The sequence below is a fragment of the Stegastes partitus genome, unplaced genomic scaffold (genome assembly GCF_000690725.1).
Source record: "Stegastes partitus isolate 25-593 unplaced genomic scaffold, Stegastes_partitus-1.0.2 Scaffold586, whole genome shotgun sequence".
In the NCBI taxonomy this organism is placed as follows: Eukaryota; Metazoa; Chordata; class Actinopteri; family Pomacentridae; genus Stegastes; species Stegastes partitus.
Window position 1 is genome coordinate 138,974 of NW_007578317.1, and position 23,720 is coordinate 162,693.

At 40.6% G+C, this 23,720-nt stretch overlaps 1 protein-coding gene across 1 annotated transcript in view; it reads right to left on the bottom strand.

Annotated features, from left to right (window-relative positions):
• Window positions 1–23,720, bottom strand: part of gpr153 (G protein-coupled receptor 153) — a 35,866-nt gene that overhangs the window by 11,733 nt on the left and 413 nt on the right. Inside the window, exons 2-3 of the mRNA XM_008288980.1 lie at window positions 5,410–6,042; window positions 1,532–1,961 (exon numbers count right to left, since the gene is read on the bottom strand). Of these exons, the coding sequence (XP_008287202.1) occupies window positions 1,532–1,961; window positions 5,410–5,783 (804 nt within the window). The 5' untranslated portion in view covers window positions 5,784–6,042. The remainder of the gene's footprint in view (window positions 1–1,531; window positions 1,962–5,409; window positions 6,043–23,720) is intronic.

Genomic DNA, 23,720 nt, shown 5'->3' on the forward strand with positions numbered 1-23,720 from the left:
CTTCAAATAACAACAATAAAGTAGATTCCTCCGATGAGCATGCACTAAAGAACCAGTTATCTTGCTCAGCGCTCTGGAATCAGCATTAAAGACTCGTACAAATCGCAGTGCTTTGTGCATGAGTTACTGCTCAGCTTGCCTCAGGTGTACAACTCCCAATTAAAAAAGGTTTGATTAATGTGAAAAAGTTTAACTTGCAGAAATGATAACAACCGAGGCAATGTATTATATATAAACTGATGCTGAGACTCTTTGATTCACATAATGTTCTCCTGCCTCGAGTAATAGAGCATTACTATATACAAGTCAACTCTCATTTAACAAAACATCCACCTCTGTTGCAATCCAGCCGCCTGAAACATGAGTAGAGGGGTACTTGGTATGAGAAAAATAAAAACTGTCCAAGCTCATTTACCTTCAGGAAAAAGCTCCACCGAGGTGACTTGCCTTTAAGAGCACAGGCTGGCTGGCTTGGCTGCATCACAAACAGTCAGCCTTGAGCTTTCTGTAGGCTCTCAAGTCTTCATAGAAAACCAGGGAACTCACTTGTTAAAAAATAAATGAGAACCTGAGGGTGGAATTTGCAAACCAAATGGCGACACAGTGAAACAGAGCTTCACTCACTGATAAAACACTTCAAGGATCAGTTTCCCCAAAGGTGGTAGAAGGAAGCTACACACTCAGCTCTTAAAGCCTGGGTTTCTGCAAAAGGCAGCGAAGGGAACATGATTCCAGTGATCACCTGAGCTTCCACTTATGTTGGCCAACATATCATTCTTTTTATTGTTATGCCTTCTGTTTACCGAGCACCTCATACTTCTGACGACGCATACTATACACTGCATATAAGACAACTCATTTAGCCCGACCTACACACAGCTATAGATGAGCAGAAAGTTAATTTAAATCAGAAAACCCCATGGTTCTGGTATGGTTCTGTTACCTAACTCTTTCTCCGTCTTCCTTGTTGACCCAATTCACTTTCTTCAGCAAACAGTTTGAGTGGTCAAGAGGTCACAGAAATAACTTTCATTAGACTGAACTTACTGTATGTCAGTGTGCTGCGCAACACAGGCTAGAACTTACTTCACCTTATAACTGATATATATTATAATTATTATGTGCACATGAGTACAAAACTTAATTCACTACATGAATTTACTTGGTTAATAAAGCTAGGAGCTTCAATAGAAAGCAACTGGACTTCTCTGTTAGGTTCTTTCAATTCTTTCTCAAAAAACATTTCAGGAACCTAAAAGGAGAAGTCCAGTTGTGTTCTAGTGAAGCTCCCACCATGACCTGGATGATTGAGAATCTACACAGCCACATTGGTTAAATAAGATTTAAAGCTTTTACGAAATAAAATATGCACAAAACTCTACGCACTGTCACAATAGATCCAGCAGTGTAACAGCTACATCTAAAGTCTGATGTGTTCGCCAATATGACTGTGTTCATGGTAACTTTTTTGATTTTAAATCAGAGTTTTGGACTATTCTTCTTTTCAGGTGTGTTTAGACAGTGAACTCACCAGTATGGGGAAGCCAGTCAGAAAGTCATAGATGAAGACGATACCGCTGATCAGGTAAGTGATCTGTAGCGACGTCTTGAGAGGCTCCGATCCATCGATGGACGATCTGCGCTTCCCTTGAGCGTCTTCCACCACTATGGTGGGGACGTTGAACTTGTTCTTGTCGGCATTGTGGCCCGCCTGAATCGAGAAGGTCTGGAAAAGTGCGATGCCGATGCAGATCACGCCCATGGCCACACTGCCGCCGATCAGCAGCAGAAAGCACACGCCGAAGCCCAGGCCGATCTCCGTCACGATGAATCGGCAGTCGGAGGTGTAGAAGCGGTCGATGGTGTCGTGCCAGCCCACAGCTGGGAGCGTGGACAGTATGAAGGAGACCATCCAGATACCCATCACTGTGTGCACCGCCTGCTTCTTTGTGTTACTCAACCTGGAAGCAGGACCACAGATTTTTGCATACAGTCAGTTGAGTTGCTGGCAAGCCTTCTAGAGAAATAGGCTTTAGCTTTGTTTTCTGCTGTGCGGGTGATCTAGCTCAAAAGAATCGAAACTTGTGACTCGACCTTTGTGATCTGAAAAATTGCAATTCTACTTCTGCTAGTACGTCAAAACAAACGGTGCTTGGATTTCTAATACCTTAAAGTAAACAGGGGAAAAAAAACTGACAGTGGCAAACAAGTAGAAACCTCTGAAACATACAAAGTTTGGAAATGGTGACCACTAATAGAGTTTGTGCTCTTACTGTGTGTTGCATAGAATAATTAAGATAAGAAGGTCTTACTGCGTTGTTTCATTTCAACTGATGGTAAAGAAACTTGCAAGGAGATAGAAGATTTGTAAAACCTGACTGTAAGCTATGGCAAAAATACTGTGAATGCCCCAAAATGTCAAGCTGTACGTGGGACATATATACTGAAAAAAGCATGACCCCACATGGTCATCATTGTCCTAAATTGGATATGAATGTGGGGGGAAATCGACTTTTTGCTGATGGCGAAAGATTGCTTTTCACGTCCCTCGGTCTATTTGTCATCTAGGTCTATTTCAGCACAAAGGGATTTCTATTTTCTCTCATCTCCAAGTAATTGTACAGTTGAGCAATTTGCTGAATGTGTCCTCTGGCAGTGTGGCACTTTTCAAGGTTTGCAGCAACAGCACACGTACGTCTAAAAATACGGCAAGTAGTGACTGGTGATTTTCATCTGCAGAACTTAACCAAACACCGTGCTCTCCTGCCAGAACATTTGCATGTAAAGTGGTGTTGAGCTGCTCAAAACATCAGCAACAAATCATACATAAAGATCAATCCTTTACAGCTGCTAGAACACGAAGACACAGACAATTCAGTCCGGCTTTCATAAATTGGCCTCCGTCCATTAAACACGGATATAACAGGGAGCAATCATACAGAAAACCACAGTTAATACGTCTCTCCTGCTTCTTTTGTGTTGCAAAAGAATGCTCTGTTAATTCTCTGTTAAGTGTCAGTTGTCCTAGAGCAGTTTTGGCAGGAAACCCAATCTGCTTCCCCCAAGAGAACCAGAGCACATGTCGCCTATCCTCTTCCTTCTCTGATGAAAATCCTCTAGGGGAGCACTGGCTAGATATAGAATGTATGCTTTCACATACAAAATGAGCCAAAAATATATTTGAAAATATTTGTACCTAGTAAAGCCTTAGCTTACACGCACTGACACAATATGAGTAGTACACAGGGGACAGCGGTAGCCTCTATCTTTGCACTGTGGCTTTGTGCAAAGACAAGTAGGTCTTGTTGTCACAATGAGTAATAATGCTAGCCTTTCCTGAATGTGCCTGGGGTGCATGGGGAGGTTACGTCACCAAGCTGCATGAATCTATTACCAGGGAGAGAGTATTGCGAGAGGAAAAACTCCTAAGAGATAGTGAGCGCAGGGTGATGAGAACAGCTGCCGAAGTACAAGGTTGGAATTCATAATTCAGGCCTTCAGTGTATGTTAATGTCAGAGACAAGGCAGCCATGCTGGCTCAGCAGGGCACATGTGGAGCGATTTAAATGGAAGATGAACAGCAATTACACGGTGCATCACCTGAGCTATCACTCCACCATATCGCTGTTAAAAGCGACTTGAAAACAAGTCGACGAGTACAAAGTTAATGTTTCCAGACAGGGGGTGAGACAGAATATAGTCAGATGAGTGAGGGAACAGACAAGGGAGATAAAAGCATTTGTGTAAAGCCTGATATCACTGTGTGGGCATCAGCCAATAATGGCAGATGCGCGAGCAATATAGATGGCAAGATTGAGCATAGATTAAAAAGGAAGTTTGCATATCTTATTTGAACGTCTGCTTATCTACAAAATTGGCCAAGCTGACTGGAGGCTGAGCATCTGCAGGCCTGATGCCACAAGAGGAGCAATCACTCTTTGTTTTTCAGCAGCAGAAGAAGCGTGAAGCAGCAGAATAGCGATTTCACCACATGCACCAAAATCTCCAGTTTTTTTGCAACACAACCCACACGGTAGCTTGTACGCATTCTGCAGACATGAGCGGTGATTTCATATGTGTTCAGTATTGCTCTAGAAATGCATTCAGCTGCGAATGATTGTTCCACGCCTGTTGGCCAGAAAATGGCGATCTGCATAGCCATAAATAACAGCTGAACTGCACCAAAGCCAAGACCTCTGAGGTGTGTTTCAATATGAGATGTTCTTAGGCTGCACAAATGACAAATGTTCATATTAATCATTGAATGTGGTGAATATATTCTGCTGTGCAACTCTCATTATCCTAATATCAGGATTTTATGAGAACAAAATATTGGTTGCTTGGTAATAATCATCAGTACATGCTGTATTAAAGCAGTACTGGTGCATCTTTGAATACAGCTATAGCATTAACGTCTTCCCTGAAAGGAGGCGTGTGAACAGCAGATGTCTTGAAAGTCTAACAAGACCAAAATGGTGTTAGCGCAGTTAATGTGAGGTGAACCTGCTCTTTATTTTTCAGTGTAATATCACATGTTGCGAGGAGCCAAGTAAAAGTAGAAGCTGGGGCTGGCAGATGCTTAGTCTACACGGTTTTACATAGTGTTACCCCAAATAACTGCAGCAAGCACTTATGTTGGCAGGAGAAAGACTTCCTGTGATATAGAGCTTCCCACTCAAACACTGAAATAAACAGGCTGACAAGTGACACAAATTTTTTACATGTCCCCGTCTTATCTGAGGAATCTGGGCAGAAATGCAGCAAGAAGTCCAACATTTGTACCTTAAATACCAGAAAGTTGTCTTTGAAGGCGGCTTTGGCAGCCGTTATGTTTATGGGAAGCCTTGCAGGTTAGCAGTTAAAATTCTTCCTTGCAAAGCGTGTGATATTTTTTTTTATGGATGGTCGGATACAAACAAAAAAAAAAGGCAAACGGTACTGTAACCAGAGAATCTACAAGAAATGATGCTTCATTTTCAGCAGAAATATACAATATGTTTTTAATTTAGCAGATTGTTGTTACTTAAGTTTTACAAAATATGGTCTGTGAGAGACAGAATATGTAGATGCACCTTAAAGCACTGATTATCCTTAACTTACCAAACTAAAAAATACTTCTTGACTTCCCTCTAGTGGTATCTGGAGATAATCCACTCAACACACGGTTTCAGCAAAACTATTTCTTCACTATAAAGTTCTTAATACCTATAATAACTGCTCACAACAAGGAGGACAATTTTCAAATTTACTGTACTGGGCTGAAAGTAAAAACCTCAAAAGGAGATGTTTGAAAACCAAAATAAAGGCAAAATTATCTAAAGTGCAATCCTGGGATAAATACTGTAAGATGGAAGTGTGTAATTTGGATGAAATGACCCTTTGCAAAGCTAAGAATACAATATGCGTTACCTGTAGTTTACAGGCCAGCGTACCATCCACATGCGGTGATAGGAGAGCGAGGTGACGGAGAAGCAGGTGACCAGTGTGAGGGTGTAGAAGGTGGAGACAAACACCTTGCACAGACCCTCATTCCACTCATAGTTGGAGTGCTGACGGCGCAGAGTTATGACACAGTACATGGTGATGGGGATGGCCATGTTGAGGATGTGCGTTCCCGCCAAGGTGCAGATGAGGAACTCCAGCGGCTTCCACTTTTTCTGCTTGGCGCTGACGCTGAGGATGCTCCAAGTGTTGGCCAGGATGGACACGCCGGAGCAGACCAGCCAAGCAAGCGTGTTGGCGTTGATGACGTCATCCTTCATGGTGGTTACCTCATCCACCATGTTGCAGCGGGGCAGGGCGGAGCCTGGGGGGCCGCAAGGAATTGTTGGCAAAAGCAGGTACACGCAAGGAGAAGGAGGAGGTGGTGACGGGCAGGAGGGGTTGCAGGGCGTCGAGCGAGGCAGGCATCCTATCTGGGTGGGCGTACACTCTCCATGGGTTGGGCGCAGTGGGGAAAGGACATGGTCGTGGTGCAACACTGTGGGATGTTGGGGATGGGGGGGGGGGAGGACGGCAGAGCTGAGCCTTATGGGCCTGAAGCTGTAGAGGGGAAGAGAGAAAAGATAGAAGCACAGTGGTCAGAGTCAGAGAGAGTGACGATGTAAAGAAAATTATATTAGTCAGTCCAATTTAAAATAATCCTTCACCGTACATAATCCCTCATCAGTGAATTAATAGGGTTATGTTAATCACAACAGTTTAACTGTTACCGTTAACACTGAAAGTCATCCATTTTGTGTGGCAAAGACAGAACAGTAATCAGTCAGAAGGGCTTATTTTAAAAACGCTGCAGGCCAAACGATGACTGAGAATAGCATAAAGCTACAGTCATGCAACTCCTATTTTATAGGAAAAAGTGAATCACCGAAGTGAATCCAAACATCTCTAATAGTCACAGTTATTCAGGGAGCAAAAGATGCAACACTGTGACACCGATAAAGAAAGAAAATCCAACAACTTATACCAGAATGATAGAGGAAATGAACAAAATAAATAATAAAATGTAATCAAAAATGATCATCCTGAAAAAAAAAATAACAAAAACAAAGAATACAAACACAAAATTAGTCAAGTAATAAAGCAGATCTGTTTGTGGAATAATCCACTAACTGAAACAGTCAAGAAGTTAAGACTTCTGGGAGAATTTGCAGCTTTTTATTCATGTAAATTGAATATGTTTGGGCTTTGGACTGTTGGCCGGACAAACAAATCAATCAAACTTTAGGTATGTAAAACAGTTATGGAAATTTTGCATTTTTAACAATTTGTAGTAAAACTTGTTCATCCTGGTGATAAATAATCAATACATTCATCTTTAATTAAAACTAGAATTACCAGCCTATTCCCTCCAAGTGACCTTGACCTCGGAACGTCAAAATCTAGTTTAGTTAATTTGGAGTCCCAGAAAACATAATGGCCATCGCTACTGCTGGCAGAGACACATGAACAGTTACAGTCCTACAAAAACTGATGTCCTTCTTCCCACTCACATACAACATCAGCACAATGGCGAAACAAGACTGAATCTTGTTGTAAGCAGCTATCAAAACAACACCACAAACAGCGTGCAACAGTCTTTATCGAGTCATTTCCAGTGTAATGCCGCTACAGAGAATCATCAGAAGAGGACAACTTTGGTTGTCCCACTGTGTGATTAAAAAAAAATAATAAAAAATGCTCGGCTCAGCTGGAGAGTGTTGTCACATCTATTCGCCGTCGTTTGGCGTGTCCAAACTCTGATGTGCTATAGGCAAGACCCCCGAGAGGGGACACTGGAAATGACGAGAATCGTGTCATCACTTCCACTGATCTAATCCTTCTGTCTCATTCTTTCCTACAAATATCTGTTAGACAGTTAGGCAAGTTTAATAATCTTGATGCAGCTTCAGTACACGCGCTTCTCTGGATGATCCTGTAAACACATCGGAAAATATTCTGCTGGTTTGAGAAGTTGCATAATCACATGAAAGCAACCAGCTCTGGTGACGTTCCTATTTTGGCCTGGACAGGGCAACCACAATTAGGCTCCAAGTAACACTCCAAGCATGCAACAATGCGGTGCAGTTTGGTATGAATGAAACAATGGAACATCACTACACATAGTACTGGAAATGATGCCAAAAGGCAGCGGTGTCTCATGTTTGGAAAGCCGAGAATAACAAAATGCACTCAGGGCAGATCACAGTGTGGACTGACTATTATGCTCCTCTTTTACCGTTGTGCTCTAAACTCAGAATAACAATGTAAGAAAAGAAAAACAGCTAATTGCATCATACTTAAGGTAAAGGAACGACTTATGGATATGTTATTATCTGCCCAATACACAGGCCACACTGAAGTTCTTCACTTCTATTCTTGCAGTGGGAATCGTAACAAACCAAACATCAAAAATAGATTTAAAAAACAATAAAAGCAAAGCAACAGGGTACAGGGTGCACACAAAAACCGACAAAAATGCCCTCAGCAGCTGAGTTTGACTCCCGGCTGGTCGGACCTTTATCTCATGTCATCCCGCTGCCCTCTTCTCTCACATTTCCTGTCTGTCTCTACTTCAACTGTCAAATAAAGGCAACGTGCCAAATACTAACCCTTAACAAGGCAAGATTCCACTTTATCAATGTGTTCACGCCCTCAAAAGCCACAATAGAACACATTACACCAGACTGGGATATGAAAAGAATCGTTCACAGCTTTGATCCGGGAATCACTAGGTGGTTTGGGTGAACAGAGCCACAGTCTGTCTGTTGACTGTGGACAGAAACCACAGCTGAGTCAAACGCTAAACATTGCGGCAGTGTCACACAATCCCCCGCGATTTGAAGCAAATCCCTCCCAAGTCCAACTGGTTCCATGAGGAAAATACAGTAAATCTGGTTTGTTTTTAGAAGTGACAACAAAGACAGATGCAGGGAAGACAAGCGAGTCACAGCAGCAACACGGGGGATTACACAGGTAAAGTTGCCTTGCCTGCCAATGAAGGAACCAGAGAGCAGCTTTATGGACTTTAACAACAGAACCATTTTAAAGCAAAAAAAAAAAGAGCAGACTGAATAATTCTGCAGCCCTGAGTGTCTCAGGTTGATGCCTTTTCAGGTCTTGGACTCACAGTAAATCTCCCTCACAAGCTCTGGTGTGATTTGATAAAACGCAATTTCACCTTCTCACAAACCCTCGATGCCTGAATCACACACGGCTGCTGCCAGTAATGCTGCAGCTGAGTTTTCTCTGTTTATTACCTCACCCTTCCTCTCCATCTTCCCCACGCCGTGTCACCCTGACCCTCTCTTTTAAATGCATGTGCTGTGTATCATCTGTCCAGGAAACTAGAATTTGGGAGGTAAATTCACTTATCTCTGCTTGTCTCTTCTCCTGCTGCAGAGCCAATGCAGACCTTAAAAAAAATAAAAAATCACAGCTGAAGTGAACCCTGAATCTGCTATTGTGAGAGCTCACTCACTGCCATGCTGGGATATCACAGTTATCATTATTGTTAACACGTGTGCTTTTCCTGCTTTGATGAGACAAAAATGTCTCTACCGAAAGGTCAAAATCAACACAAAGGTCATGCAGAGTGGAGTTTCAGTAGAAGCATCAGTGGTACCGTGCCTTTTAGACTATGGGTGATCATTATTGATGAATGGAAATGGAAACACTTTTTTGGTTGCTCTGTTATGCTGTGGGGGGGCTTGTACTGCCACGGCTTTGATCGCTGCTCATCAGTACAAAGTTGTTCTGAGTCATCACCTGTATCCTGTCATGAAACAGTTCTTCCCTGAATGAAATAGCCTCTTCCAGGATGACAACATCCCATCATAGAGAATGAGGGGGTTATCGTTTGATGAGTATGAAAATGAGAAAAATGATATGCTATGGCCTTCATAGTCATTAGTTTTGAACACCTGTGAGAGATTTGGGAACAACATGTTTGACAGCGCTCTTTTATAACCATCATCAAAACACCAAATGAAGGAACATCTTTTGGAAGAACAGCGTTTCATCCCTCCAGTGGAGTCCCAGAGCCTTGGAGTATCAACGCCAAGTAGCTCTGACGCTGTTCCAGTGGCACATGGTATCCCAACATTTTACTAAGACACGTTATGTTGGTTTTGCCTTTAATTTGTCACCCAATTGTGGTTGCCATGTGCTTAATTTATTGTCCCTCTTGCTTTACAGAGTCAGTGCTGTGAACCATGCAGAGATATTCGCTGAATTGGATCAGAATCGCCAAGTCTACCTTGAAACAAAGTGCTTCTGTTGTCTAAACCTATGCAACGTGCACCCCAGTATTAACTCTAACCCAGCTCCAATGCAGTTCATAAATGCGGTGCTTCATTCCTTAAAACAAAAACAAAAAAGCACCGCCTATGAATGTGATTCAGCCAGCAATTACACTGCACCTCAATGGAAAACAGCTAACTTGTAGGGAACAGGGTTTATAAACCACACATTTCAAGGATCCAGGAATGTTTCACTGTGATATTATATAATTCATAAGCATGTTTGTGACGCATGAAGAAGTAACTTTGAATACAGTGATGATATTCCAGCTCTTTAGGTGATCTGGGTTCTGTTGTTCAAAAGGTCTACATGGATCAGAATGACCTGGATTTGTAAATCTCATGTTTTGCTATCAAGTATCAAAAAATCCATCTTATGTTTGCACCAGTTGTACAAAGCAACACTGAACTAGATGCTCCTGATCTCGATAAAAACTTTTCAAGATTATTAAATTCGGACTACAAGTCACAATGTAGGCTACTGACTATATAATGCAGACCAGGTAGAACAGCCTGAGCCAGCATACGGGCCTCTTTGAGGGCTTTCATTTGAAGAGAAAGAAATTATAAACATCCCCTTCCATATTTATTTTCTTCGGAACCAAGAATGGATTACAGATTCCTTTACTTCTTTCAAGCAACCAATTTTCAGGATTTAATCCAATTCAATAGCTGAAACCTGATCACTTTGAAACTACTGGGCCCAGATGGTGAGTACATGTTAGCCCCCTTTTGCATGTCAGTTGGGGGAAATAGTCTGACTCATGACACTTGTTTAATCATTTTGTTTGTTTGTTTGTCACAGTATATAGTCTATGGTAAGTACAATGTTAGGTGCAGATTGAATATCCTGGTTTTTACAATTAGGAATTGGATTTTTGGTTCTTGTCCCTTTCGAACTAGAAACTAAAAAAAAAAACATTTCAGTCACAGTGATGGAACTGGTGTAAAAAATAATGTGTGATATTCTGGAATACTGAAAAGACAATACTACTTAACCAACAGCATGCTGCGTAATAAAGTGAAGTTACGTTTCAACTGAGGTGCAATATAATAAAACAACTCCCCCTCCTCTCTATCCAGCTACATTTGTAATTTACCGACGTGGGAAGACAGGACTGAAAAATGTACTTAAAGAACTTCTGCTTTGGTGACTCATAAAGGACAAAGACAGCTTCAATTAAATACAAGAAATTGCGGTCAAGGTCTAACAGGGTTATTCTAGGATGTTTACAAGCAAGTGCTTTTTTTTTCTTTTTCTTTTTTTTTTACCTCTGGGAACAGCTGAAGATATTGTGGAGATGTACAACCAATAATGCAGATGATATTCTTAACACGTGATGTCAAGTTCAAGCCTTTATCATTCTCTACCATGCTTGGAGCTGCTTTTTCACATATTCAGAAATGAGTCGGGAAGCGTCATGTGTTGGCTTCGCTGAGAATTCATTCAGTAATAAATATCTGTAGGACAATTAATGTCAATGTTAATGGAGAGCAGGAGCATGACTGACACGAGTCTCCACTGCCTCCCCAGGTCTGTTTATGTGCATTTGTGCCTGATGGAATTCTTTGTCATTCCGAAAAAAATTAAATTAAGCTAGCAAGTTTCTTCAAGCACCACATAACGAGGTTACAGAAATGGAAGAAAAGTTGATTAAAATGCACACAAGCACTCCAGTGTTCATGTTACATTACCTTCTAAGAGATTTTTCAAAGTGCACTCAGAGGTCAGACAATTCAAATATAGTCACAGTTCATTGTATATACAGTGTCTTCAAACTGCAATACAATTTAAAGTTAAACAGCCGGGACTACAAATTAGATTCAGATAATCTTATTGTGACATTAATGTCTAATTTTGTTCAAGTGTCAAATTGTAAACTTTCTCCACAATGCCCTATCTTGTGTAAGATGGATGAGAAAAAAAATAATGGAACCTACAACAGCCTCAAAGATCATATAGATTACCTGTCCCTATTCTGATTTAAGAGCCGTTGTCATAGCAACAGTAACAAACGCGTGGTTCAGGTTAAGGCTGAAAGAAACCGAGGCTTTCATTTTGAAGCAGGAAGAAAACAGTGGCCTCTTCTATTAAAAGTCACGTGTTTTGTTGACCCTTTCATCCACCCCATTGTAGGTTCCTTGGCGTACTATTAAATCTAACATATCAATACCAATCAAACAAACCCTATCTCCAAATAATAACAGTAATATTGTACAACTTTTAGAATGACTGCAATTCCTGAAATAGTATAGAATTAAATGTGATCAGCTGATCACATGACGACACATTTTCCAATTCTTTACTTTAGAAAACTAATTTGAAGGTCCATGAATTGTTACGATTGGCTTTTCTTTTGGTTATACTGAAGAAAACATAGAAGACAACTAAGAATGACAATATTTAGGCTTACTTTCTGCTTGACAAATGCACTTAAGAAAGCCAAAAAGGGGTCCAAAATATAGGATGAATACGAAGAAAATGATGGTACAAGAATTGGGTGTCTTCCTTGAACTTGTCTGCACAATGCTTTTGTGGGTTATGCACTGTGTGTCTTATTTTTTAGTACGTTCAACCCAATCTATCCTTTTTTGTGTGTTCCAACAAGCTACAGCAGTTTTAAGTGTGAAAATAAGTGCTTAGTGTACGTAAGGGAGAATTCTTCAGTTACTCACTCATTACTGAATCTCACTGGTAACAAACAGCGAACAATATGCATCACGTATGCTCTGCTGTTTAGTCATTTACTGTTGTTTTGTTTGTGTGTGAAACAATGCATGTTGTTAGCTATGAAGTGTGGGAGGAACCATTCTACTGCAAAACTGTAAAACATGAATACTGGGATACTGAATTAGAATTACAGCTGCAACAATGAATTGACTTGTTGTCAACTATCACATATATATCCATTAATTGGTTTGAATTTATATATATTTTTAAAAAAAAACTCTATATTATCGGATTCCAGCTTCTTAAATTTGAATATTTTCTGGTTTCTTTACTCCTCTATGACAGCAAACTGATTATTTTTGAGTTGAGGACAAAATGAGACATTTAAGGACGTCGTCTTTGGCTGTAGGAAATGCTTATCAAGATTTTTCACCATTTTCTGAGATTTTATTGACAGAAAATAATTGACGTACCAATCAACAATGAAAATAGCAGTTAACTAAGCGCTATTAAAAAAGTAACAGCTTTAAGTAAGTAGTAATTGTTGTAAAAGTAGTACTCCAGTAGTTCAGGAATATTAGTGGTGTATCAGGAACAGCAGTGGTAGCACTGGTTTTATTTAAACGCTTGACTGACGGGCTTCCTAACCACAGTGGAGCTAACAGCTCGATCACCCACAATCCCTTGGGCCTCCGAGCCCAATCTGTCCTCTACACAAGGGAAATCAGCACTGACAATTACACACACACACACACACACACACTGTAAAGACTTTCTCTCTCCAGCATCAAGATACTGAATGTTAAATGAGTGGCACAGATTCACTGTGGCGCTGATACAAGGAAGATTTGGGAAAACAGAAATGTGTCGCGCATTTTAATGATGAATCGAATGACATTTTGTCTGACCTACATGAACTGTTTACGTGCAGACATAAAGAATCGCATCACATGAAGGGTAGCTTAAATAAATAGTGTCTGACCTAATTAAATGAACCCTCAAATGATACTCGTTTCTCACCTGTAATAAGTCTGACACTAACAGAGATTGTTCCAAATAATTATATCATGCTTCTGGGCTTAAAGAAATCAATTTAGCTTAAAGTCTAATTGATAGATATTGTGCCTTTGAGCAAGCTGTGGTGGCAAGGGAACATTTTACCAAGAGCTATTGTGCACCAGGGATGTTTTATTAAGCCTTTGCTATTTGGTGAGACGAACTCAGATCAGATAAACTTTTGTGGAAATGTCTAAAAATAGGCTCAGTAAGGATCAGCGTTTTTTTTTTCATTAGTTTGTTCGTTGTAGCTAATTCAGAAACATCAGCTGATGCATAGAAAAATCTGCATCTTCATTAAGGAAACTGTAGAAAATATTAAAAACCAGAACAAATGGCTCCTGATAGCTCCTATGTAGCTGTATATACTCCAGTGCTGTTGTTTGTATTGTGTGTGTTGAAACACAGATTGCGCTGCAGCATTGCTTTTTTTTTTTCTCCCCCATTTCTCGGCACAACAAAACTCATTTCCTAACACAGTGTATCTGTCAATGTGACCATAAAGGCTGACAGGCTGTTTGTTCAGAAACATTAACAGAACCGCCATCAGCATTGTGGAGGGATTGTGAAAACTGCTGCACAAGGAGTCTTTTCTTCTGCTGGATTACTAACTTATCACCTTCCATATGAGTCACGATTTTGACCAGTGAAGAAGGAGAACCGACCACTTATTCATTCTTCATCTCAAACTATTATCAGCTGAGATACAGAGAGGAAGAGACAAGTGTGCCCAGACGAATTTTGGCAGACATAAAGACGGATTCATCTGTTAAAACAAAAGCCAAAATGGATGACAGCGTGTCTGACCGAGATCAGACCAGTAATTACATAGAAAGCAGTTCCAAGGAACATGATGATTTTCGAGGTTACGTCTATTATTTCTATCTCTATTATCTTCCAACCGTGCTCATCGGCGCAATGTCGGTCAGTGTGCTGGGTGTGGTGCACGGTGGAAGCTGTGTGTGGCACTGACCCACATCCCTCTGCTTCAAATTGGCAGGCGCTGGACTAGACCGGGGAGTGGACCGTGTTTCTAAGCTCCCCGCTGACAGGTGTGATGCATGGGGTCTTATTGCCAGACCAGCCACTCATCCCTGGAGCTGTCAGAGAGGAAAATAGTCTGCTCTGGGAGGCTAGAGCCGCTTTCCCCAGAGTACAGGCTCAGTATTTATTATTACATCTCTGATGCTTACACAGTACTGTGTTTGGAACACATTTGCACACTCATGCCAGGAAGCTGCCCAGCACAAGCACAGTCCCTCTGCAGCTTTTGTATGGGTAACATGAGGGGCAGAAACTCAATTCTTCATCCCACATAAATGCAGTAACTGAGGTTAATGCACTGGGGTCTGATTTATAGTTATTTCAATTATGTTTCTTAAACATCCTGTTATTTTTCTGTGGCTGAGGTCTGCTCCCTTTATTTAGTTATGCTGACTGATAACTCATATTACTGTTTATAATCCTGGACATTTGCGCTCTGCAGCTAAAAGTAAGCCGAGTGCAGTATAAACAAATGAACCTGATTCATGGATTCAAACAGGCATCTATTGTCCGTGGTTGGATCCCAAATGTCTGTCGTACCCTCATCTCATCCCGAAAAGTTCACAAGATGCAGCCTGACTTAAAAGCACATTATTCAGTCTTTTGTTTATTTCCGTGTGCATGCAAAAGAATTTTAAAAAACGTAGTCGTCCTCACCTCAAAGGTCTGTTTTGCTTATCGCTATGCTGCTTGGATGTTGGACTTTCACTGTGCAGAATGAGCTGAATTTGAGGAAACCTGAAATTGACATCTGAAAGAGTTCCTGTGACATGCAGATAAATTTCTCAAGTGGGAAATGTTTGCTCAGGTGTAGGATTAAGGTGTTAGATAATTAGATAAATCAACTTTTTTGACATTAAAATGTACTATTAGATACAAGTTATTACTGTAACCAGAGTATTTTTGTTAAACATGTATACATGGTATCTTCATGTTTTTATACACAAAGTTAGAGTTCTCTCTGCTTCACATGTGTGAACTTGTTGATTTTGACAATCAACATGCAAAAGAATGACGACAGAAAATCTTAGTCAGCTGTGGTGTTTGCCAACATCACCTCCACCTGTAGGTAACACATTGTCCTAATGCTGAGTTAGGAAAATCTCTGGTAGTTACGGAAAGGCTGAACATAATAAGACTGTCCTGAAGTGTTCTGATGGAATATTAACAGAATTTCTGGGCCGTAAAAATGTTCACAGACCAACCCAGAGAAAGTCACACACAAAGACCCTGACTAGAAAAAAAAGAATGATAGAAAAAAGTTTGCTCATGTTCATTTTGATTTCTGTGTAGAACAGAAGACCATCCATCCATCCAGAAAATTATTTACCAGGAATATTTTCAGGCTTTTTTTGGGAGTTGTTATTACAGGAGGATTGGACTGCTGATAAGAGAGAACGATGGCTATCAACAAATACACAAGAGAATTCATCTGAAGTTGAGGAGAAAGAAGCAATTCTTCAGTGAAGCTAAAATTAAAGTGATTTCACATGTAATTCCCAATTGAGGCTAATTGCATAAACAAGGTTTAAAAAAAGAAGTTGCGAACATCACAGCTTTCTCCCTTCTGGCCTCGGTTGTGTCGAATTCAACATGACTCTACATGGTCAAGTATCGCCTGAACAAATAAGAAACCAGGCTGTGAGTCCTCATAAAGATGGGAAAGAGCACAAGATACTCCCGATAACAGAAGGTGCGGTGGCCTTTTACTACAATTCATACAACCTTGCACTGAAAAACAGATGGTAATGGTTCCGAGTTGGCACAGGAATAATCTGTGGAAACATGTGTTTCAGGGACAGCTCAGGCAGTGTGAAGGACGTTGCGTGAAGTCAGTCTCTACGATGTCCAAGAAAAAAAAAAAACAGCACTGCTGACAAAACTACAAGATTAACCTTTGCCAAAGAACATGAAAAGGAGCCTAATGAATATTTGGAGCAGATTCTTTGGTCAGATGACACCAAAATCAGTGTGCTTGGATGACATTGAGTCCAACATGTTTGGCATGGGCTGTGCCAGGACTACCACAGTGGCTGGAATGGACTTTGAGGTGGGAGGGCTGATAAAAGGCTGCATGAGTGCAAAAAGTGTAGAGAAGGATGACATTTACAAACGGCACTATGAATCCAAGTTTGCATAACCAAACTAGGCTTCAAGTGTCAAGAAGCTTTCCAGGAAAGTAAGTTTCCAACATGACAATGATCCCAAACACACTGCAACAAATTACGGATGTGATTTTAGAAAAGGAAGAGAAGGAACACTGTGACCTGGCCGCGTATTTCTCCTAGATTGAATCCAGTGGAGCACCTCATTTTAAAAGGTAGAGCAACAAGCTTCTCTGGCAAAGAGTAGCTGAAACGAATCATCTGTAAGGAATTAAAGAACATATTTCCATATATTTGAGCAAGCCTGGTGCTGTCCAGGAGGATCTAAGCTGTCATCGGATGTTAAAGGGGACAGACACTAATTAATTGTATTTCATTGCAGCCTGTCTAACGTGTTTGTCTTTTTTAATGATACATAAGATCAAATACTCTGCACTGCCAATATTGCTATTTAAGATTTTGGTGATATCGCAGCAGGATGTACTCAGCTTTGTTGTACAGTAACTACAATCATTTTTAACTTTTAAAATAATTTCCTTATGTTTTGTAATTGTGTAAAATTGGTGAGAGGTCCCACTATCAGTGATAAAATACATATGAAAATATAGCATAATTTGCCATATTTTTGCGAGTGAATAAAAACTTGCATCATGACATATCGGCTGCCAGATAAACACACGCCGTCTTCTTACTTTGCCAGTGTAGTCAGACTCTAGAGATAAGGAGCGATTTCTATTGAGAGGAAGCCTGAAATCCAAAAATGTGATGTAAAAAAAAAAAAATATCAGCAGAGAAAGAATGAAAAGCAAAAGAAGCCAAAAACAGGAAATGTGATGAAAAGTACCTGGAGCATGGCATCACTCAGACCTTAGACGGCAGAGCTCCATGACTACCATCTGCCCAAAGCAAAGTCCAATGGCTTTACAGAGTTCAAATTCCTCTTTTCCAGCTCCAGGAGGAGCAGAGGCTCCTTCCTTTGGGAAATTTATTGCTAGCCACACAATTTTCTGTTGAAAAATGGCTTGCAATAATAGTTTACCTGACATTTTCAGCCAATTTAAGGATTTGAATGCAGGGCTTCAAGCTAAAAAGTCGCTCTGCACTGCCTGGATCAAAAATCTGCTGCAGCTCACTCATCCGGACAATGAAAACTTTGATGTTTTCCCATTATTGGATGGTTTTCAGAGCAAGAACAATGTGTCAAAAGACAGCTTGAAGGTTGTCAGGGTTCATCTCAGTGGAATTCACATGCAGCAGGCTGGTTATTAGAAGTGACAAAGATGACAGGAATGCCAATTGAATTGGAGGAGTCAGATTGAAAGAGAGGTTCATGGGGAAGCCAGAGGCTGAATTTTGGACATCAGTGAAAGGTGAGGACAGAGTCACACAGCAATGAAAAAAAAACTTGTGGCATTTGCATCAACCCAGTTGGAGTGGGGGGGCAAGTATTTTCAAGCTCAAAGGGGGTTGTGCTCATGGAAATAATAAGAGCCATACAAGCATAGTTCAGTGGCTTCCTGTATATAAATAATGTGCATAAAAGTTAAGGCTACTCATCATATTTTTTTTATATACTTTCAGCCAGTTTCAATGGTTTATGCCATTACCCACACAGTGCAGGTGAAGAGCTCTCCTTCACCTCTTGAGGGATTACACTGGCCTCCAGAGGCCACAACACTATCAATCTCACTCATCTCCACTGAGGGCTCATTATCTAGTTATCAATGAGAGTCCTGGAGAGAATCCTTTTTGCGTGACTAATCATCAACAGGACCGACTTTAACCCACTGTCATCCAGAAAGACTAAGACACCAAAACAGAGGTGATTAAGAGGCAAAAAGCTAATATTTGTAATCTGTCTCCACTTACCGGTTAACCTTTTTAAGAAACCTGTATTCCTGTGAAAATGGAAAAGTACAGCTGACAGCCCAGTCGGGTTTTTTTATCCAACAGGGCATTTTAATGGCTGAGGTTACATCATCGCAAATACAGATGATAGAATCATATCAGGAGAAAAAAAATAGAAATATTTCCATTCATCCCTAGTGGCAGTTTGTCCTTCCCATCGCTGACTGGCTGAGAGCCATTACCAGAAACACCCACCCCCTCCATGACCTCATTATTTAACTATCTACCTTTTTTTGTACGTGCCTCCATGCTAAATGCCTTGTACATACATGAACGTCCTCAGTCCGTGCTCAGTGTTTCCACACTGGTCTCTATACATCCAAAGGAGGAAGCAATGCTGAGTATTAGAAACTTTACACAGCAGCTAGTAGTGAACTGCTCAACTTTCAAACAAATATCAGACTTTCCAACCACAAAAAAATCCCTGAGACCACAAGTCCCAGCTGTTTTCATTTGCGTGACAGCCAGAGGGCTGATTGTGTCACTAATAACTGACATGCCTTATCATGCCTTTATGAGATAAGCTATTGGTAAACCGCTATCACATTAGGCACTGTGCTTCACTGCACTGGAACCAGACTGAATCTTATTGTGTATGTTGCATAGCAACTGCATCTGTCTTGCAGAAACCATTTAGCAGAAAAAAAAAAGAAAAACTTAGGATCGCAGAAACAGCAGATTTTTCTTCTGAATATAGTTTTTAAAATGCAAAATTTTGATTTGTGAAACGGTGATTTTAAACCATGCTAAGCTGACAGCACCATGTTGCTTTATTAGCACTGGTATCATTTCTGACATCAAGCACATGTAACAGTAGCTGGGCAGCTTTAAACATAATCAGAAAATGGTAACTACAGGATAACAGAACACTGAATTTCTCCCCCGTTTTCCAGGACTCTCCCGAGTTAACGGCTTTACAGCAATAACATCATCATTTGACAATTTCACTAAGAGCTATACTGTGTCTGATATCACTCCCTTATTTACTCGCTCCCTCCATAATACTCTATAGTACTCTGTATTATGATGAACCATCATTTACGGTCATCACTGGCAAATCTCATGTAGCCCTATCAAGTACAGCACTTCCATTCTGATATTGCTAGACATACATTTAGAATAATTTGGACAAAAAAAAAAAAATGGCAGTTAAGAGAACTTAATGAACTATGTAGACCAAAAGGAGGAAATGCTTTTCAACAGTGTGTTCACTTCTAGACAGACCAGGAAGTCATCTCAAGCCAAATATTACAAGCACATCCATTTACATTTGGTCATTTCATCTTAAACAATCAAATTTTTACAATTTCTGCTCAACCAAGTCTGATGTGCCTGAAATGTGTATAGCATAAATTACAGCCTATAGCGAATATGATTATTTATAAAGATATCTGGGAAATTTTAGATTGATATATTGAGTACTTTGCGAGGCTTTTTTTGTTTTGTTGATTTTTTAAAACTACCCATTGTCCCACCTCACACATTGAAATGAAGGCTATATTTGAACAACAAGATCTCAGGAGCTATTAAAAAAAATAAAGCCTGAAATGTCCACTGTTGTTTATGGCCATGATAGTAATTTGAAATCTGTAATATTGTACAATACCTTGATTATGGTTTGAGTTGAAATGTGAAAAAAATGAAGTCATCACTAAGACCAACATCTTTGAGCACACATTAACAAAATAACTGATCGTTCAGATGTCAACTGGTGATACCATTTTGCATTTCTATAGTTTATATTAAAAAGTTTTAAACAAACGAGAGAAGGTCGGGCAGAATGATGACTTGAGATGGAATAACTCATTTGTATTTTAGGCGGTTTATGAAGCTGGTTGATTTTCCTTTTTTTAAATTCCAAAATAATATGATATGTATTTAATTGGGCTGCAAGGTGGTGCAGTTGGTAGCACTGTTGCCTCGCAGCAAGAAGGTCGCCGGTTCGCGTCCCAGTGAGGACACCGGAATCTTTCTGCGTGGAGTTTGCATGTTCTCCCCGTGCAGCGTGGGTTCTCTCCGGGTTCTCCGGCTTCCTCCCACAAAGTCCAAAAACATGTTGAGGTTAATTGGTGATTCTAAATTGTCCGTAGGTGTGAATGTGAGTGTGCTTGGTTGTCTGTCTCTAAGTGTAGCCCTGTGATAGACTGGTGACCTGTCCAGGGTGTCCCCTGCCTTTGCCCCTAAGTCAGCTGGGATAGACTCCAGCACCCCCGTGACCCTAGTGAGGATTAAGCGGTGTATAGAAAATGGATGGATGTATTTAATTAACAACCTTGACCTCATCAGTTTGCTTGTTTGCATGTATAACTGCCGTGGAACTATTAAACCACTACAACCATTTTTAAGAACTATTGAGCCTACAACAACAACAACAGTCTATTAATGGCCTGCGTAGTCTTTCAGATCCTGGTAAATGGGTAAAAACACTTGGAAAGAAAAAATTTTAAAAAGCTTCTTAAATCCATTTTCCCACAGTTTGATGTCTACGTCACTGTTTTGTTTCAACCTCTCTGGGAGTTACAAAGTTCAGTGTTCATTAGCTGGTGTGTTGCTTAAGTTTGGAAGCTCCACTTATATGAGTGGAATATGATTTGTTTATGAGAGATAACATGATTTCATGTACTCTATATTGATCTTTCCATCGTGAGGAACTCTCTCTGGGTGCTGTCACTGCAAAGTATCCACTTACAGCAGATGACAACAGACAGCAAATATGCAAGCGCACAATTTCAAGGACCGCAACAACAATAACATGTTGTGAGCACATGCCCCTTCCGTTTAATCACAGCATTTCACTAATGCACAGCAGGGTGGCAGAGTGAGTTGGCAGTCGGCTCTCGAACCAGACTCTGGCCCTGTGTCTCTGCTGAAGTCTCTAAACCAAGCCGGTGAAACTCTACCAGCTCAGAAAATAGAAAAGGTCTAGAGGTGCTCTGCGACCTTGACCTTTGGGTTTCCTGTTAAGAGAGGTAAGCTCAGGTTATTTCTCCATAGAATCAAATCAATATCTTGCTGCTGTGGACTCAAAACGTAATATGTTTGAGTGTTTGGCAGCCGTCCCCTGATCAATGCATCAATACGGTGAATACGAGTCCTGAACTCAATACTTTCACTTACTCAATACATCATTAGGTAAGATGATGTCAGAGCCTCACAAGTAGTATAACAATGCAAGTAAGTACATGACACCCACAGAATCAGTGCAAGTGTCACATATTAAATACCCATCGAATCATGCCAGTAAAGTCGTGGTTACCCCACAAGCAAAAACCTGACTACCCTGTTCGATTCCTGTCCAGCTGGATCTCCACGTCATTTCATTGCACTCTTTCTCCCCATTTCCTGCCTACATAACCAAGATAGTTTGACAAGTTGGTGGGTGCCATAACCACAAAAAGAACTGGCTTTTGCATTGCAGTTAAGCATTCTTCTCTCCGCGATAAATAAGAAAAATGAACCCCATCATGACGTCCTTAATGTGCGTTTGTTTCCAGAACTACAACATCTATACTGCAGCTAATCAGAGAAACGTCCAAACTGATTGGGATTTACTGGTCTATTCAAAAGCCAAAGCAAGTTTCAGACCACTTCACATGCATACAGAGATTGAATGCGTCTAATTTTGTTGGGCCTATGAAGACGCTTCACAGAATTTTCCTAAAAAATTGCATAGAAAAGAGCAAGCTTCCAGTGCTTGCATGCCATATCCACCATGATTTCCAAATTCCCTCCCTGCACTGGATTCTCCAGTCACACAAAGAAGCAATAAATACCCGACATTACCCGCCGTGCTGGTGCAAACACTGTCAAGAGGACAGCAAACCACAAATTTACTAATAAAAAAAAAAGGATCACATGCCAGAATCCAGCACGCTGTTTGATGTTACTGGGACACTCGTGCCCTCTTCAGCCGAGTGACCAGCTTGTCGCAGAGTAAGTAGATGAATTTTCCATCACAAGTGCAACCCTTGAGGCTTTCTTCCTGTTTATGTTAAGCTACCTCCAGCTATGAGTGGAGCTGGATCGCTGGGCACCATATGGCACACCAATTAAGAGATGGTCGTGAAAAAAGGTGTGCAGTTTTGGTGAATCTTGTGGTGGCTCAATCCCACACATTATACTATACATTTCAAACTAGTATAAGTGAATCAAAGCATCGAGAAAGGAGCATAATTTTTAAAAATACTCTTTCATTTGCCATCAATGCCGCACATTACCACACAGTGCTGTGGAGAGAAAGGCGGCAAATGTGTTGTGGGTGAGTGAAAACCAGAGTAGTGTGAACGCAGGCTAACGCGGTCACAAAATGACAGAGCCAAACGTGTGACAAACAAAATGTCACACATGCCCTCCGAAACTCTGCGATCTGTTTGTGAAGCTTTGTGGTGGTGTAGCAGCAACTGTCACATGGAGGCTGCAGAAGTTTCCCAGAGCAGTGAAAGTGATCATTGGCTGGCACGGCCACTTCCTGACCCGTGACTACGAGAAACTCTCTCTCGTCTTTGTTTCTACTGTAGTTTTCTCTGATGGGAAGAGAATTAAAGTAGTATTTTTTGGGGGGGGGAGAGAAGCAATGATCAAATGCCTGCTCATTTTGTTTTTAGCATTATATGAGGCAACAGTGAAAAAATGCACAGAACATCCAGGATAAATCACTTTGTCTTGTATCTTACCTCTCTTATAGTTAAGTGTTAAAGAATCGGTAAAAGGAGGGAACAGTTCTTTTCTTGACCAAACAAATTTGTTAAAGTGACATGTTTGCTGGAATACATTAATTTAGCAGGAAAACAGGCAGAATGTGTTACTATCTGGGCTTCTGTGGTTGCTGTAAATGTCTCATCAGTATCGATCATGGCCACTTATGCAGCAACACACTCTCCTGTCCAACCAAAAACCAAAGTTAGAAGTTGGCTTTATGACAAATGGGAACAGAATTATTTGCTTTATGCTTAATTCTAGGTTTCAAATTAGTCAACCAACATAATGTGCATACTTTAAATTAACAGATTAGAGCGAACAATGGTTATATCTTCATAAAAGAGCTGCAAAAACACAAGAAACACTTGAGCAGCACTGATCAAGTGTGCACATTTCCCAAAACTGCTTGCATATGGTTCCTTCTTTGTGATTCCAGCATGTTCAGGATTCTTCTTCTAA